The sequence below is a fragment of the Octodon degus genome, unplaced genomic scaffold, assembly GCF_000260255.1.
Source record: "Octodon degus isolate 3935 unplaced genomic scaffold, OctDeg1.0 scaffold00069, whole genome shotgun sequence".
Lineage (NCBI taxonomy): Eukaryota > Metazoa > Chordata > Mammalia > Rodentia > Octodontidae > Octodon > Octodon degus.
Genome location: NW_004524645.1, coordinates 3,896,184 through 3,915,762, shown reverse-complemented (window position 1 = coordinate 3,915,762; position 19,579 = coordinate 3,896,184). Strand labels below are relative to the sequence as shown.

The window sequence follows — 19,579 nt, the reverse complement described above, 5'->3', positions numbered from 1 at the left end:
TAACTCAACTACTCCTATAACTAAATTACACTAGAACTTAAATACTGCTTTGAGTTCTTTTTTATAACAAAGGAATTCACCACATGTTTTACACATAAAACACAATGCCACCTTTTTACCATTTGCTTTTGCATGTTAAGAACTACGTGAGTAGTCTATAATAGTATTGGGTCTTCTGCTTCACTGGCAAAGAAGAGGAGAAATGTTTGTGGCAACCAGGATATGTTTGTCTCTTTCATTATGTAACAAATATCTGAGATAAATCAACTTAATAAAAGAAATGTTTATTTTGACTCAAATAAATAAATAAATAAATAAATAAATAAATAAATTTATTCAGTAAAATTTATAAAAAAAGAACTAGGTCATTTTTATGGTTACAAATGGTGAATCCATATTTTCTCTGAGTCAAGTATGATAGGTTTGACAGCTGAAAACTTAGTTGGAGGAGACAATTCTGTTCCTCTGATGTTCTGTATCCACCCAAATATTGGGAAAACTCACAGCATTGACATTCATGAAAGTGAACACTAGTCATCCTGGCAGAGCATGACAAATGATCCTAAGACACCAAAGGGTGGGGTTGGATCCTTACCTGGTGTTACTGAGCGGACGACCACTGGCTTTTCACTCCCTGCCACAAAGCCAAATCCCAGCACAGGGTCTCTCCTCATTTCCACCTTCCGAGGAGCTGGAGGAATGATCTGGCAGCTCTCTAACCGAGGGTCATCAAACGGGATGGCCTGTGCCATGTGACTGTAGGAAAAGCAAATCCAAGAGGAAGGAGACATCAATGTATGTATTAGGCACTGGCTTGGCAATCACATGCTCTCCAACTTTGACATCTAGTCTCTCCCTGGTAGAGGGTGAGGAAGTTCTAGAGAGAGCAAAAGTCATGCTCCTTTCAAGGCTTCCTTATTCCTTGGAAATTCTTAGTCCACTTCTGCTTGAGACCTTTGCAATGTCTGTTCCCCCAACCAGGAATGCTTGTCTTACAGATTTTTCTGCACCTCACCTTTTACCCTCCTAGGACCTTGATCATATATCATCTTGATTCCTTATGCCTACAATCCACTTTCCTCTCTCTATATTGTTAGCTGTATCACTAATCTGCTGATGTGATATAGAAATACTTGCTTTTATTGCTTTGCTGTCTAGACTAGAACTTATAGTCTACAAGGGCAAGGAACTTAGTTTTATTCACAGGTTTATCTCAGGCACTGTAACCATTAATCTTGATATGTCAGTCTCATTGGATGAAGCAACACCTAGCTGCTGTGCATGTCTGGGTGGGTGTTATGGTTTGTGTGTAGGTGTTCCCCCAAAGCCTGATGCAGTCATGGGGCGGCTTCTAGAGTTTGTGATTGATCATTGTGGGTGTGGATGCTGCATCTCCCCTGGGACAGGTAATTTGCATTACAATGTAAGGAGGGAAGAGGGGCTAACTAGCTGCCTGAGCTGCTGCCACTCCTTTTGCTCTCTCTGCTCTTTGCCACTGCCATGAAAGGTTGTCTTCTGCCGTGTGCCACTCTGCCTTGGAGCCAGCTCAGTATGGACTGAAACCTTCAATAATTGAGAGCTAAATAAGCCTTTCCTTACTTCACTTTGTGTTAAGGGTTTTTGTCCCAGCAATGAAAGAAGACTGAGACAGAATTTCATACTGGATGAGTGGGTTCGTTGCTGTGGCTAACCCTGACCATGTGGATGATGAGCTTTTGGGAATGTCTTATGGGCAAAGATAGGAAAGGTTTGGAGATGTTGCCTATAAGAAAGGCACTGGAACAGCTTCGGTTGTTCTGTATGTGAGATTCTGGTAAGAGCTCAGAACACCAGAAGGCTGATAGAAAGCCTGCCTGTAAAGGCCAGGCTGGGGAGGTTTCTTCTTGGAAGAAGGACTGCATTGGTTGCTAGATTCTGGATGATTTGTGTTATGACTTGCCAGAAAGTTTCTCTGAATTTTGCTCCTGTCCAGAGACTTTGTCTGAGACTGAGATTAAGCATAGTGGGCTCATTAATCTGGCAAAAGATATTTCAAAGCAGCTGAATATTAAGGGAGTGGCAAGGCTCCTGTTGGCACTGTTAGTGAGATTTATGTTGAAAATGAAGAGCAAAGAGCCCAGCAGGATGATTTAAAATGTGAATCTGGACAGAAAGGAAGTTTCAATAAAGCTGTGGAATGCAAAGATAAAGCTGAGAGTATCTCTATTACCAAGAAGAAACCAGACAGTGGAAAGAATGACTTGAGGGCATCACAGGAGGTGGCAGATCTCCATGCTTCGCAGCCTCAGAATTGCAAAGGTCAGGGACTTTGCCTTGGAGAAAAAGCTGCAGAGCCCATGTTCCAGAATGTTGGTGGTGGCCATACCAGGTTCCAGAATGGTGCAGGCATGAAGAATTTATTTCTTGGAATCATGGTCAGAGTGCTCAGCGATCCAGGCATTCAACCCCTACAGGCAACAGAGAAGGAAGCCTGGCTACTGCTCCAGCTGGCAGCAGACCTTGGTATCATCCACGTGGCATTTGTTTTAGGTGCTCACAGAATGCAGGAATTCTGAGGTTAAGAAAGCTTCCAATTAACCCAGATATCAGAAAAGGCCTGGGAACTTTTCTGAGTTTCTGATATTTGTCCCAGTAACAAGAGAAGAGTAACTGAAACAGTGGATCACAGAGGCTTGACATTGAGGATGATATAAGGTTCAGGACTGGGGAGATAGTTCAGTGGCACAAGTGCCTGCCTGGCAAGTACAAGGTTGTGAGGATTTTTTGACATGTAAGTTGTGGGTGTTGGATACTGTGTCTCAGCAAGGAAATTGACTGTTATAGGTACCTAGAATGGTGTCTGACACATAGAAGAGTCTCAATTAGTAACTAAATTTAGTAGAGAAAAATGTTTTTTTTCTGGAAAACTGTTGAGTTCTTACTGACACACTGAGAAACAGTCTCAGAGGAATATGGACATTTGATAGTTAATATCTATGCCTTTTGCCCTCAGAGAAATTGAGATAATGTTGTTGTTGTTGTTTTTGGTGTGTGTGTGGTGACATGTTAGCCTGATGCTAAATACATCTACTTTTCAAAGAAGTTAAAAATTTAGTTCTCAGCATCTACTTTCTGGAATTATTTTTAAATGATTCAAATGAATTTTTCATGAAGACCCTAACTTCTGAACTCTTATCAGTAATCTATACTTGATATTTGTAGAGCATTCAGTGTGTTTCTTCTTTTAGGAGGGGAGATTTTATGAGACGGGGTCCCATGATGGAGCCCAAACTGGACTCCATGATCCTCCTATCTGAACTTTCTCAGTGCTGGGTCAAAATGCATTGGATTCACAAAACATCACTGAGAATAAGGAAGCAGAGAAAGTATTGCTATCTGCATTTTGCCAATATGAAAACAGATAAAAATCATGGCTCATTGTCAATCAGGAGCCATCGTTGATATACTAGAGAGTCAGGACAAAGACCAATTCCCACGATTCTGACAAAGTCTTCACTCAGGCCCATTATTCAAGGCAGATCCCTCTGGGGGAAGAGTTATTAGTTTGAACACTAGATAGCTCCTTAAAATAATGTAAGCTAAGATTATCTCAATGATATGGGCTTTATTCAGTTTTTTTCTTTCTAATCTTCAGTAAGTAAAAGAATATCATTTTCAAATACCTTAGATGATGCTACTCTATAGGCCATCTGGACAACACATTGTTCAAATTTAATAAAGAAAGACAGGGAAAAAGGGATCCCATTGTCGTTCTATATAATTAATAAAAGTTAAGTAAAATCAATGAAAACTCTGTAGGATCTGTCCTTTAAGTATGTATCACTGTCCAGGAAAATAGAAGTTAAAAATCCCCTTCAAGGGAAAGGAAGTATCCTCAATTTAGCTGCTTGCGACCCGGAATACCAGGGAAGAGAAAGTGATCGTTTGTGTGCCACATGCTAACACTCATTTATTGCTTTTTTTTGTCTTTAAAGATTTTCTATGATGGAAGCTATTTGACCCCATATAATCCCTCTTTGCAAATGCTGTGACATGAAAATAACTGGGCTGGGGTCACACACTTCTCAGGTATAAATCATGTATGACTCACACCAGGGCTATGCATTTGAAACATCTATGCAAGGCCAGTTATGCAATTTGGAAGAAGATTGCAAATCAGAAAGGTAGACCCCTTATTGAGTCATGATGCAGAATGTTTCCAGACAGAAGAACATTGAACCCAGCTCAGAGTCCTATGTGGCTGCACACATTACAGGCTATGAAGCTAGGCCTGGTATTGTGCCACCTCCAATGACCCAGCATGATTCTAGAAAATCCAGGCTCAGAGTGGAGTGATGATGTTACAGGAATAAAAAAAAAAAACAAAGAGGCTGCTGTATATGAAGTTCTATGTATCTATCTGGACACAGAGATAAGACATGACTCCCATGGTGGGGACATGCTTGGGACACATGAAGAAAGGTAGGCAGAAGATCACATGGAGAGGCCTGGGACCTGGAGAACAGAATTCAAGAACCTGAAGAAAGCAGTAAAACTGACACAAAGTAATCTTTGCTGTCCAGGGCTGAAGCTTCAGCACGGCAGGAACTGAAAGACAGAGAAGAGATGGGGAAGTTGCTGGGGGCCAAGTTGTAAAGAGGGCCTCTGATTCTTCCACAGAGAGTATCACCGGGCAGGAGTTTGACCTGCTGGTAATGATTCCTCTTAGAATTAAAACAGGAATGACTGGGTGTGCTTGAGAGCAAGTGGGGTCACTTAGATACGGTAGACACTATTGGGGTTTTCTTATCGTTTCTGTCAGAAAGAACCACCTCAGAGTATGTTGTACTTGTGATACCTCTAGAAAATATCATGTATTTTCATCTTTGGTGGAAGAAAGGGAGAAGAAAAGAAAGGGAGGGAGGGATGGAGAGAAAGGAAAGGAGGAGGAGCCACACTTTTGGAGCTGACTCTAATTTCTGAATTTTCACCATAATCTGTAACATGTATATGGACAAAGAAGGTCCAGTTTGCTGGCTTCCTAAGAATTATATGCTGTAGAAGCATGCTGCTTTAAGTCCCATCTTCAAGAATGGAGATGGATTAGGGAAGACATTTCTTCCCTCCCTCTGCAGCTAGTTCAGAAAGTTTGCAGGAGTGATTTCTACACTGGAATGTATTAGAACCACCTGGAGAGCATGGAAACAGTGGAATGCTTCAGTTTTATCCCATACCAACAATATTAGAATATCTAGGGGTGGAAAGTAGGGTCAACTTTTCAATGACCTCCAGGTGATTCTGAGGGGCAGCAAGGTTTGAGAAGCATTCACCTGCCCAAGGAAGGGAGGTTACAATGCATCTTCTAGATGACAGGAAAACAAAGAAGGCACAAGTGATTTCCTCAATTATCTCTTGAAACATCCATTGCCAATAAGAGCATTTAAAATATCCATAGTTTGATTATTTTCTTCCTACTCATGATAAAGTAATACAAGCTAATGCTTCAGTGCATCATTCATTCAATAACTATTACATTCTTCTAATGTAATAATGTGACTTGACATTTTTAAAATATTAATTCTATGCTAAGCATTGTTTGTTCTAAATGCCTTCCATATGTTAATTCACTTGGTCTGCCCAAACAATCCCATAAAACACTCCTTAATTCATTTAGTAAACTTATTAAACACCCACTGGATTCTCTGTTATGAGAATATAAGAGGAAAACAAAGCTGACAAAAAATGAAACATTTACTCTAGTGCTGAAAGAAGGGGAATAAACTAATCAATTAGTAAAATATATGATATATGTGGTTACTGTAAATAGTAAGGAGATTATTCATGCAAGAAAAGAATGAGGCCAGAGAGTTTCTGCCTGAGGGTGTTGCAATGTTTATTGGCGGCTGGAGGAGCACTTGTTACAGAAAGCATGGGATTCCAAAGGCCTGAGACACAGACATGTGCCTGGTGAGAGTATGCAGGAGGCTCATGAAGGTAGGCGGGGCTTGGAGGCAGAGAGGGGGGTGATGCCAGCGGGAGCAGACAGCACAGGACCTTGGCAGGACTTGACCTATTTTCATTCCTTTTTTTATTATTCAGACATGTTCGTGATCTATCATGAAGAAGGGGAGTTGGTATGTGTGCATGATCTTAGTTTTTAAACTTCCCCATTCTCCTCCCCAGTCCCAACATCTCTTGGTCCCCTTCCCCTGTGGAAAAGATCTATCCTTCTGTTTCCTATGGTCTTCTTAAATTTATTTATACTTTGAGTTTTTCATGCAAGAGAAACCATACGATACTTAAGCACGTGTGTCTGATTTATTCCCTCAATGTTATGGATTCAAGATGCACCCATTTTTCCTAAAAAATGATTGAAAATTATCCTTCTCTATCGAAGACTGAATATGGCCTTTCTCTTTTTATTTTTTTATTTTTTATTTTATTTTTTTTTAATATGGCCTTTCTCTGATTGAACCAAAAGGCCACTGGAAGATTCTGAGTGGGGATGATGCTCTCCAGCTGCTGTACTGAGAGGGGAGGGGATACTGGGAGAAGTGGGGAGAGTATTTCAGGGCCAAATTACATCAATGGTGACAAAAGGTCGTGATGGCTTGGACCAAGGTCAAGGTGAGAGGAACACGGGTAGCAGAAATTGTTGGGCTTTTAATAGTTTGGAGGCCATTCTAACACAGTGGTGGGATGCCTACTTTGGAACCTTCTTTCTGCACACTTTTCCTCTCAGTGAGGACAGGCTTTAAGGACATTGTTTCAATCGCCCACACTAAGGAGATGTTTTCTCTTCTAAGAGGCATTGCTTCCTGGTCTTCTCAAGAAACAAAGGACCAGATGTAGGGTGACCGCAAGAACTGACACAGTTGTGTGTTTGGAGTGACCCTTTGGAAGCTGGGTGCCCGAATTCCAGTCTTAGCTCCATCACTTCCTAGAGGTATGGCCCACCCACATTATTTCATTAGTCCATGCCTCAGTTTCCCCATCTGAAAAATGATGTAATGACTGTAACAATTTCATAAATAGTTGTAAAAAATAAATGATTGAATAGTAGTAGTAAACTCAGCAAATGGTACACAGTAAGCACTCAAAAAATAATTTGCCGCTATTTTCATCTTTGGAGACCAATGAATAGGAAGGAATCAATTTCAGACATTATGAAAAAACTCATTCAATCTTAAAATATGAAAACAAATTCAGCATTTCAAATACTCATGGCTCAATTCTCTTGGTGAAATGCCTCACAAATCCTAGGTAAGCTCTGAGGTTTTCAATTCAAAAAATCCTATCAAATGCAATGACACAATAAATACAAACATGATTTGATATACACAAGGGTATACTATACCAGAACAAAGGAATCAAAGAAGGAAGAATAAAAGCCAGGCTCTCTAGTGACTGAATTACCATTAATAAGTTTTCCTTGGCTGTGTTTGTCGACCACTAAATGATCATTGAGTACAGGGCTGCAGAAATGGCCTGAGTCATGGGGGAAATGAGAGGCACTAATTATGTGCTATGAAGAGAGCTGAAGCAGGCATAAGCACTTCCATCTCAGATGCTGCCATCGTCTCAGTCAGTAGAGCTGGACACTGGACTGTACTCAACCTTGTTTCTGCACTCAAATAAGGCTAGTAACACAACCAAATGCATGTGTGGTCCTGCTTGTTCTAGCATTTTCATTTTTGCTAACAACCTTTTGAGTCTTTGCCTTGCTTGCACATTGAGGATAACTTTCCAGTGGCATTGTCATCTTTTTGCCCAACTGGTTGTTTTCAGAGGAAATTATCTAAAAAAAATCATTAACCTCTGTTTCTTTTCCAGTATGAATGGACCCACATTGAAATGTTCACTCACCAAGCCTCATTTTGTTCTTTGTACTAAGGGAAGCACTTCTGCATCCTATCCTTGTAATATTTTTACAAGGATGCTAGATTCCTTCATCATGAGTTGAAAAAGCAGCATCTTTTTAGCTGCTGAATATGCTTCAGTGAATTTTGATGCTGAGACCAGAACAATAAAGCTAATGTGCTATAAACACCTCCATGCCCTGCCCTCAAAATTCTCCAACAAACACATACATATAGACCAGAATCCATGACCTGAAAATACAGAAGAAATCAACCGAGGTGGAAAATGTGTCTATCAAGATTAATTCAACAATCTTCGCTTTTAGGACTGGCAGGATTTCTAAATAAATAATGGTAATTGTGCTGCCTTGCTCAGCCTAATAAAAAGAAAGCTGTCCATGAACTCCTGGAGCCTTTCTTTCTCAGCAGAAATAAATGGTTGATATACCCAATGTAAAACCAAGAACTACTTTGACCACAAAAAAGCATACTACAAGGAAAACTAAAGTAGTTGCTGTTTTGGATACACTTATCAGAGCTAGCAAGTTCCTTTTTGGGATATGTGCTGAGTGTGAGGATTCTAGAAGAAAAGATCCAATCTAGAAGCATTTACCTTTGGTGTGAAGGAGCAGCAGTCTGAGAAGATGATGGTAGGTGAGCCACCTGGCTGTTGAAGAATAGAGCAAAAAGGAGTATGAATGGAAGTATGTACCTGAGTTCTGCCTGAGAAGGTCACTGTGAGCACTGCCTCTCCAAGATGTCCAGAGGTGATGAGTACATGATGGAATCAAATAACATTATATTATATTTATTCTAGTTGGGCATGGTAGCACATGCCTGTAATCTGAGCACTCATGGAGATTCAAACAGCAGGATCACAAGTTGAAAGCCAGCCTGGGCAATTTAGTCATTCAATAAGACCCTACCTTAAAATTTAAAAATAAAAAAGGATGGATGTGTAGCTCTGTGCAAGACCCTGGGTTCATATCCGAGTACCAAAACACACATACACGCACACACACACAGACATACACACATGCACATGCATATGGCATGCATATGGTGATGGAAATATATTGTGAAAATACTTCTTGATTGATCTGAACACACTTGTTCTCACCATCATTCCTACCATCATGTAAAACCATGCTAATGTGTCCTCATTCATCTAACTCACCAGATCTGGCATCATGCAACTTCTGGATCATCCACGAAGTCAAAACAACCATGAAAGGTAAACATTTGGAATCATTTCTGAACTTCAAGGTAGTCACAGGATAACTAAAGATACTCCTGAAAGAGGATTTCCAGTACTGTTTCAGAAAGTGGCAAGAATGATGGAATAAGTGTGTTCAAAGTGTGTGTGTGTGTGTGTGTGTGTGTGTGTGTGTGTAAGGTATATTTTGAAGGAGATTAATAGTGATGTGTCTTTTACTGGAATACATTTTAAAATTTAAATACATGTGGTATAGTATTTTGTGATCACATCTTAAATTTGTTTTCTTCTTTTGCAGGAGACTGGCTTGGTATTCCCTTGCTCCAGGATGCAGTTTGCCACCAGATGCCACCTTCCATCCCAGTGCATATTTCTCCACTCCTTGACTCTGCTAGCATGGTGTTTCTTAAGGCACACAACATGGAAGAGCCCAGATATGACAAGTAAAAAATACTGTGTGTTTGAGCATGTGTTGCTGTTGCTGTGTCATCACCACAAAACAATGTCAAGGTATCTATCACCCCTTCAGTCTTATCTCTAGAATGGACACATTGGAACAAACCAGACACCAAGCCTGAATGAGAAGCCAGGTGGACTATAACTGCCTGGTTTAGATCAGCCAGCTGAATAAGGGCTAATAAACAATGATTATTTTATTCCATTGAATTCGAGGAATGTTTATCATGCACCCAAAGCTCATAAAATCTGCAAGGAGCACTTTCTATAGTATTTTAAATCCCTAAATTTCTACATCCCAGAAAGATTCTCTCTGCCAACCCCATTCCCATCATTCTAAGTGATGATTTAGACATCATTCATGCCTGAATATGTTACATGGGTCAAACACCACAGACACCCAAAAGAAACTTCTCCCTTCATTATTAATGTTGGCAAGGTAACCACAGAAACCCCCTTCTCTTTTCTGCGTGAGATTCCTATATCCCTGACTGGTCTTAGGTCTTAGGTAGCTTCCAATGTGAGGGTCAACAACTCATAATCCAGATTGTGGCCTAAGACGAAAGCTTTGAACAAAAGTGGTAAACTAAGCAAACCAGAGTTCCCCAGAATCAGTATTGAAGTTCAAAGGGGAAAAAGAAAGCAGAGCACAGGTTATTAAAATTAGTAGTTTCCAGCTGAGAGAAGTTATGTGGTAGATCACACCCCATGACTGGTTTCCAAGTGAGTCAAAATGATTATGCTGTGTGAAGCAAAATAATATATTAAAAACACTTTTTACTTTGTTCTCACTGGATATTTTCCTCCTTCATATCTAAAATGGTAAGTTTGCTGTAGTCCTTTGTCTTAGGGGTGATACATTATGCCAAGCCTGAAAGCAAAAGTTGATGGTACATAACTCTTGACTTCTGTCTCCTGAAATTTTGAGCAACTTGGTGAAAGAAGCAAGGGTAAAAGATCACAGTGAAGTGGGAGAAACTTTAGGAGAAGCAACTCGGTGTGATGTTTAGAAAGACACCAACACCCAGCACGGAGCCCAAGGAATTGGTGGAGTCAGCAAATTCCAGGGATGCCACAGCCTTAAACCAGGGCATCATAGGCACAAGGAATGCACATTGAAACCATGAAGTCTTGTTGGGATTTCAGTTCTGCAGAAGATTCTCAGCGCTCTTGAATAGTCAGCATGCTTACACCTCAATGGTTAACCAGCAGGGATAGAATGTGATAATACACTCACACATCAGTCTAGGGAAAGGATTTTATATGTGATGCATGAGAAGGTAGAAACAAAATCTGTAAAATAAAGGCAAGGAGGGGAATTGAAAGAGAAGTTAATAAATTTGAAGAGAACATGTTGTGGTGAAATGACATGACAGGAGATCCAGGAAGTCCTCTAATGAGGATTCTCAACCTTGCCTTCATCTGGAACTACCTCTAGCTGCTTCACATGAGGCCAAGAAGCTCAGTCTCTTGCTATTTCCCTGAGCGCAGTTCTCTTACTCTATGTGTTTATTCACGCTCAACTCCCATTTTTGAGCAAGTCTGGTGAACTGCTGTCCTTTGAGATCAAAAGATCCAAACTGATGGAGATGAGTTAATTTTTATTTGAATATAAATAACTGCACATACATAGTTTTCATCTCACATGTTTCTTGCCTTCGTGTATATGCATTCTGGGGGTTCAGAAGAATTTAACCTTCACTAACAAATTCTACAAGCCACTGTCAGTCTCAATTCCCACAACAAGTCAGGAACACTGGAGGATTTGAAACGATTTAGTCAAGTTTGGAAATCCACATATTACTTGAAAAGCCAAGCTAATCCAAAATGATTAACCTTAAAATCACAGAATGTTTAGAGGAATCTTGTTGGAGAATTTTGAAAGGCTTTAACATACATGGGACTTCTTTTCAATAGACTATGAAAAATTTGATTCTTTTCAAAATAATGTCCAAATTTACTGTCATACAATAGAGATATCTCAACAGTTCTTTTTAATGAATTCAACCAAAAGCATTTTAAATTTCATATAATAATGTAAAAGAACTCTGAACAAGAAAATATTCTGGTTGTCTACTCGACAAGATACCAGAAGTTATCATAAAAATGACAGTTCTTAGAACGCTATGATAACTGGCACAAATACAGAAAAGTATAGGACTAGGGAGCAGAAGCTGTGACAGAAATGAAACAAGCCTTCTAGGATAAATGCAGGGATGCCCGCCCTCTTGAAAGAATTCAATAGAAGCTATGGCAGCAAAGAAACCTACCTGCTTTCACATGTCAAGAATGTGGTTGCTTTTGAAATAAAGCTATTAGAAAGGCTATGAAAATCTTTTGTCCTACACAAAAGTGGTTGGCCACCTGGTGACAGTAAACTAAAAGAGTTGTCTTTTCAAGGTAAAGGAGATATTATTATAATGAGTTAGAAAGTAACAAGTTGAGTTTTTCAAGTAAGCTTGGATTATAGTAAGAATGTAGGGAAACAGATGTTGGGACATAACAGTTGTGTGACTGTTTTATTGAAAATTATGCAAATACGTACAGACAAAAACTGCAGTCTTTGAAAACTTGGAAATTGATTTTTCAAACCTGCTTAAAAATCTTCCAAATGAAACAATTCAGTGGATTGTGAAGTCATTTGTTAAATATAAGAAAATGCAAACATCTTCTGTTTGGCTCATAAGAACAGTTGACAGACATCAAAGATGGCAACATTCCCGATGAATTTCAACAAAAATCCTTGGCATAAATAGGACTGAAAAAAATTGTATTTCATGACCTGGTAAGTAAAGTGGTGCTATACTTTATCTATTTGTCTCTTCATATATTTCTTTGCGATGACAATGATTAAAACCAAGTAAGGAAATAAGGGGAACCAGCAAGCAGTTCTTCAAAATTTCATGCAAATGACGGATAAACTAAGATGTTGAAATATAAATAAGAAGCCTCATTCAATTTGTTGTCATTTACAATGCTGAATATTTTAATGCAGCAGGATAGCAAAATATTTAAGTCATTAAAATATTTCATCTTCACAGGACTGGTGAGATAGCTCAGTAGTCTAAAGCACCTGCTTAGGCAAGCTTAGTCAGGTACAGTGGACCGTGGTTCAATCCCTGGTAACAGCCCTGCCTTCAGGGTGGGCTGAGCCAGCCAAAAAAAAAAAAATTCACCTTCATTGCATGTTACCATCTGATTTTAATACCTTTTAAACAGGTGCATTATACTCTGTATAATGTTAGATACAGCACTATAAGTATAAGTATATATTATTATAGAAAATTATGAGTAAATTCTAAAAATATAAATAAATACATATTTGCATGTATTCAGTTTTTTTCTCATATAGGTATAAGAGCTAAACACGTGGAGATGTCTCTTCTCCTGCTAGAGGGCCCCTAACTTATAGTATGATCTCTCAGAGTGCTTTATCTAGTCACATAAGATAGACAGCATCATTGATATTGTGAAACTCAGTGTAGCACTGTAAAAATTCAGCTCTTACATTCTGAAATATTCACTTCTGTTTTCCAAAACGTAAAAATGAAATTAGAGTGCTGGTGAGAAATGGTGCTTTTCCATTCTGCTTGTCTAATCCTATCCCAGCCACAGAAATGAAACATAGTGGTCCCAGATTTGAGTGAATAAGGGACAGACAGAGTGATGGTTCTTACATGTGCTTTTCCTTTAGGCTCCAATAGATTGAACCCTTTGGGGGGTTGAAAATCCAATCACCCCAAGCCTTTCTGAAGTGTCAACATCTGTTACTCACAGAGCATAAAATATTGGATCACTGAGCAGACTTTTTCTTCTTGATTGATTACTTTTATATTTTTGTACCTTCAGGAAAATACATTTTGGAATAAGCAACTTGATAACAATGAGCAAAGCCTTCTAAAATATGTCAAAATCATCAGTTTAGGTCTGAGAGTTTGTCTTCACCAAACTGGATTCTATGCATATTTTGTGGCAGTACCTGTAGAGAGGGTTGAAGACAGGAGTTTTTCCTTTCCCAAGGGGCTGTTATATGTCCCCCCTAGTGAACATGTATTCTTTGAAATTTTAGTTTATAATTTTACATTTGGGAAGTAAAAACAAGCTGATTGCCTTGGTACTTGGGAATTATAAGAATATGTGATACAGAAATTCCAATCTAAGAGTCAAAATTATGAAAGGATATTGAACAAGGATGTTTTCACAGTTGATTGGCCACACTTCACAAACTTCATAATTCTATAATTTTTATACAAGAGAGTGCTTAAAAGGTGATTAACTGCTAAGGGCTCGCTTTGGTAACTAAAAATTTTAATGGAAGTTAAAAGGGGCTGGTAAGGAAATTGACTCAAAGGTCTGAGCTAACAGTTCTATTTTAATTAAGAATTTGTAATCTTTTCCATATTAAAATAATTATTCCTGGACCAGGGAGATAGCTTAGTGGCATAAGTGCCTGTCTAGCAAGGGCAAGGTCCTGAGTTCAATTCCCTATACAAAAAAAAAAAAAGAAAAGAAAAGAAAAGAAAAAAAAATTCTTTATCTTAGCTAGAGAATTCAATTTCTTCAGACCTAAAACTATATTACTATTCAACTGTATGTCTCTTTTTTGTTTTGGCCTTTGAGCTTCCCCCTACTGTGGCTCCTGCTCTCAGCTTCACTCCCAGGACAAAGTCACATGGCTTTCTGTTGGGTTCAGACAAGGAAAGATGTGCTGCCAGGAGAAAATGCAAGCGGCAATAAGGAACTTAGAATTTATTCATGCTTTCCAATCCTTGCTCCACTCTGTGGCCTTTCTATGCCTTGAGAGACTTAGTGGTGCTGACATAGCTCAGTGGCTGCCAGTCCCTGGTACCTCAGAGACTTGCTGGCTTCTCTCTTTGTGTTCATATCCACTCATTTTGGGACTTGGAATCACCAAAGTGATTCCACGCTCATCTCAAAAGGTCCCAGGAAACAAGCTCTGTGATGACAGGGACTCAGATTGTTCTGACACAAGGTGCCAGAGCAATGAATGAATGGGGGACCAGCAAAATTTTCACAGATTAAGTGCTTTAAGAGGAGTCTGCATAAGTGAGGTGATAACTACCATTCTCATAAAGAAGGGACAGGGGCTGGGGAGATGACTCAATGGAATAAGCGCTTCCCTGGCAAGCACAAGGGCCTGAGTTCAATCGCTTGTTCTGAAAAAAAAAAGGGACAGCACCCATTTCTAGGGAACTGCAAAGACCGTCCTGGAGGAAACTCTCAAAGTCGTGTTTGGGTGTTGATGGGGGAAGGTTTAGGAGAGAAGTGCAGTAAAGATAGAAACGAGGCTATTGAGGAAAATATTGAGACACATTAGAATGTTGTCCATGATCAAATTTATGCCCTTTTCCATAAGCAGGAACAACACGTCCTTTCTGGAAATCTTAGAGACTAAAAACTGTCACTTCATTAGGATCCAATATACAACAAATTGAAAACAATGAAAGTCCTGAAATTGTCTCTCTTGCTCTTTCTCCTAATTATGGGAGACAAAAGTGAAATGTCTTAGAAAGTGAGGTTAATAGAGTTATTAAACATTAAATAGAATGCACATGCTATCAATTATATTTAAGAATCAAAGTATGGATCATTTTGAGGCTCATAGTTCAGAAGTGATTGGACATAGAACCCACCCTGATATATGTTTCCAGTCATGCTTTCAGCTCTAGAAAATGAGATTCAGTAAATCCAGGATCTGTAAGGGCTTGTATAAATTAATGTCCAAAATAGGTTCCATTAATTCATGATCAAATTTATCCTTCAAGGACTCAGCTCTATTTGCCCATGGCGCAACTGAAAACCATTTCTACAATTAATCTTTCATCAATAGCCAGTTCATCTACCCAGAGAGATTTTTGTCATCATTAAAGACGATGAATTTAGAGCCTGCAAAATACTTATTGACTGTGACTTGTGAATCTAATTGTAGGATCTAAAAGGGCAAGATGTTTGTCAGTTTCCCTAAAGCTGCAAAATCCCTACAGCTAGGCTGGTAATCAATTACATTAATTGAGTTCAGTTCAATGTGTTTAAGAGATGACTTTTATGTTAATGGCACTCTAAGGTGAGGAGGCAATAATAATGAAGTCACATCCTTGGGTTGATTGAGATGCTGATCAGGACTGGTAACTCTCAGCCTCACTTCATGCAACTAACCATATATGTATGCCTCCAAGTGCTGGGGTTCAGAAAAATAATTCAAAGTCCAGCACTTTGGCATGTGTACCTTTTGCCAAAGTTCACTGGGCAGCCTTAGAAGCAAAGACTCCTTCTGACTTTCTCTTCCTGCTCCTTCTTACCCCTACTTATTGTTGCCATTAAAAACTAGAATTTCTCTTCTCCAAGGTGGGTTATATAAACTAGAAAGAAACGCTCTTCCCCAAAGCCAGACAAAGACCTAAATATATTATTCTAACGTTGCACTGCGTATATGTGTAGTAGCTTCTCATACAACATTCTCTGACCACCCATGTCTGGGTAAACCGTGAGACCTGCGTTCAACAATAGGTCCTACCCTATACTTGGAAGAACAAATGTTATGCAAAGAGGCCCAGAAGAATGCAGACCCACAGGGCTTGCTGGGTTTCCTTACTTAGTCTACTCCCATTAGATTGTACCCTTCCATTTCATCACATTTCCATTTAGTGTCCATTCATTGAACCTCAGCAATACATATATGCATAGATAAAAGATCATTCTCACTAGGTCTTTGGTTTTCATTTTTGAAGACTCCTGTGCCCTGTAAAACTATGATTAATTTTTTTTTGAGTTTTTTCTTGTGAATCTGTCTTCTGCTATAAATGTCCATGTGACCTTTTCTGATATAGAGGAAGTGGGTCATCCCATTCCTCCCCTATCCAAGGAACATTCAAACTTAGAGGGAGATCTATTGGTGATTAGATTTTTTTTAGAAAGCTGGAATATAGATAACAATGAATGTACAGAAATGCATCTTTTGTTTGGTAAGAATTAGCATAAATATTGAGATATTTATGCAAGGTAGTATCTATTCAATATAGGGGAAGCTATCAACCACTTCACATATCATTACTAAAATCTCTTCCTAGAGAATAAATTGATGTATATCACTTCTTGGCTTTTTGGCTAAGATCAAGTGGAGAATAAAGTGGCATCAATGCTAGAAATCCTCTTAAGGGTAGGCTCAAGCTTGTTTTCTTGTCCCTGTTTTGTGATATCTAGGAACAGAGATGTATGCATACTATGTCAATGGTCCTTCCATGACACTTGGTGTGTGATTTCAAGGGTGTAGTCCAAGGACTGAGTTGTGGCCTCAATGACATACTCCATGCTTAGCATGTGTGAGGCCCTGGGATCCATCTCCAGTACCACAAAATGCACATATACACACACTCACATACATAGGGTGTACACTCCAGCTTGAAGCTAGAGGTTTTCAAGTGTGGCAGATAGAGGTTTCAGTTGTTCAGATCCTATGCAAGCAGAGAAGTCCTTCTACTTCAGCAGGGAGAAAGGAAGCATCACTGAGAGTAGAACTGTCCGTATTTTCCAAAGTTATTAGTTTCCCACCATTCATTTCCATTTCAGGATAATAATATTAGAATAATTAAAGAAAGTGCAACAATATTCAATTATTTTGCACTGGTGCTATATGATTAGAAATATTTCATTTTATAGTCAAAAGTGAGCTGATAATACAAATCATTCTTAAATTATCTCCTTAATCTAGCAGTATATAAGAATCTATGTTCTTCACTGGCATTTTATATAGTTCTTGCACAAGGTTGAAGATCACATTTCAAAAGCACTGGATCAGTGGAAGACATCCAGGGAAAGAGCTCAAGAGATGAAAAAGATTTCCAATGCCATACCCTGTAATTTGTAGCTCCTCTTCCTATCCATCTGGCTGGAGTGCGGGCCTGTCTTGTTTCTTTTTAAATCCCTTCTTTTTAAACTTTCTTGAGAATCTCAGTTATCAGATAAAGAAGTACTTATGGAAGGAAGGAATAGCAAATCTTCATGATAAATAGTTTGATGATTAACATTTGCATTATATTAGCATAAATCAAAACCATCAAGGATTGGAAAGTGTACACATTGCAGGCACACGCTTCAAAAACCATATGCTACTCTGTTCAGAGTTGATGCATCTTTATCTCATAGCAGGGAAACCAATTTTTATTGTTTTATTTTATTTTTCTGTAGCTTCTGCAACACAGAGAGGAACTGGGATTCGGAAATATACCTATCTAAATATATTGGAGTCCAGACCAACAGTATTTTATGGACCTTTAACTGTAGTAATGAGCTTTCACCTCTTGACTTAATAAAAGAACTTTAAGGAAATTTTTACTTCATTTTATATCGTTAGAGTCATTTGGATAAGCTCAAAATAGCTCAAACTTTCAGAGGACATGAATGCTTAATAGCATTTGAAAATTTTAAAGTGCTCAATTATTTTTCAGAATAATTAACATGTGTCACCAGTATCCATTTTACTAGATGCAGATTTCTTATGATCATAATTGATGTTTAACAAAATATGGAGCACAGGCATTTTCAGTGACATATATTTAGCAATTGTATGGATGTCTAATTAACTTGTCACAATAGTATTCATTTAATTCAATTGAAGGGCTGGAAACTACTTTCAACCTTTATTAGTGTGACACTTATTTTCTGGACCACACAAACCATGGGAGAAACAAATCAAAGAGCCTGGATAAAAGTCTGGGAGATTTTTGGGCCTAGTTCTCTTCACTTTTAGTTTTCAATTCTGGGGATGACACATGGGGCCACACATATGTTAGGGAAGCACTCTACTGCTGAGCTACACCCCCAACTCCTGTCCCTTCACTTTTAAAGAAGGCACTACACAGGTCAGAATATAGCTCAGTGGTGTAGCACCTGCCTGGAAGGCATCAGTGTGGTCCTCAGTTTGATTCCCAGTACCAAAAAAGAAAAAGGCACTACAACTTTATGACTTTCTTTATAAGTGGGTTTTATTTTCTCCAATAATTTACATTTGTTGTGGCTAGGGATATAGCTAAGTGGTAGATCACATGCTTTGCATATGTAAGGCCCTGAGAACAATGCACAACACAGTAATAATAATTTACATTTTAATCTATTTTTAAGTCATATTTGTGCAATCAGGCACTGAGCTAGGCCCTGAGGAGCCATCACCTTAATAGCAGAAGCTGCTCTTAGCATTCTCTGAGCTTGCCAAGAACTTCTTTAGCTGTATATTACTACGTTCATTTCCTCAACGAACCTACTAAGTGGATATTATCTTTAATGTCACTTACTGTTGAGGGCACTGAGGAACACAACGATAATGCAACTGGACTGTTGACAATTAGTAGTTAGCAATGAAGGGAACTGGCATTCAATCATTACGTTACAGAATAAGACGTTCTCTAAAAGAAACTGAAGGTGCAATGGAACCAAAATGGTCTAGAAATAAAGCATGAGAGCAATGCAAAACTCCAAGATAAAATAAACTTTTGTTGAATATGTGGTTAAGCAGGTTAGGGGGAAAGTTCAAGGTTAGTGTGCTTGCCTAGAATGAATGAGGCCCTTGGTTCAATTCCCAGCACGCACGCACACACACACACACACACACACACACACATACGGGATTGACTAAAGAGCTATCAGGAAGGTCAATAAACTAGATCCTCATACAGACTATACACAACATTTATTACGTGTGAAACATTTAAGCTATGAAAACATTAGAAGAAAATATGAAAGAATACACTTAGAGTCTTGGGATAGGAAGGACATTTCTAAGCAGATTGTGAAACTCAGAAGCTATGAAGGAAAAGATGCACAAGGCCCACTAGGTCCTTGCAGTGACAAAAGTGCTAACACAAATAGCTTAGGAGGAAAATATCTGCAACAAAAAAGCACATTAGACACAATAAAGAGCTTGTATAGTTTCAAAAGAAAGTACAATTAAAAGATGATAAAGTAGATGAAAAGGTACATAGATGAAAATTGTACAAATGGTAAATAAAAAATGTACAAAAATTATACAAATGTCTGAAAAACATCCTCCATAAAT

General features: G+C 38.7%; 1 protein-coding gene across 2 annotated transcripts in view; it reads right to left on the bottom strand.

The window, feature by feature from the left end:
• Frmpd4 (FERM and PDZ domain containing 4) overlaps positions 1 to 19,579 on the bottom strand; it is a 283,401-nt gene that overhangs the window by 113,321 nt on the left and 150,501 nt on the right. For both annotated transcript variants that reach the window (XM_023719577.1, XM_004635038.3), the window contains exon 2: positions 596 to 756. In XM_023719577.1, the coding sequence (XP_023575345.1) occupies positions 596 to 756 (161 nt within the window). The remainder of the gene's footprint in view (positions 1 to 595; positions 757 to 19,579) is intronic.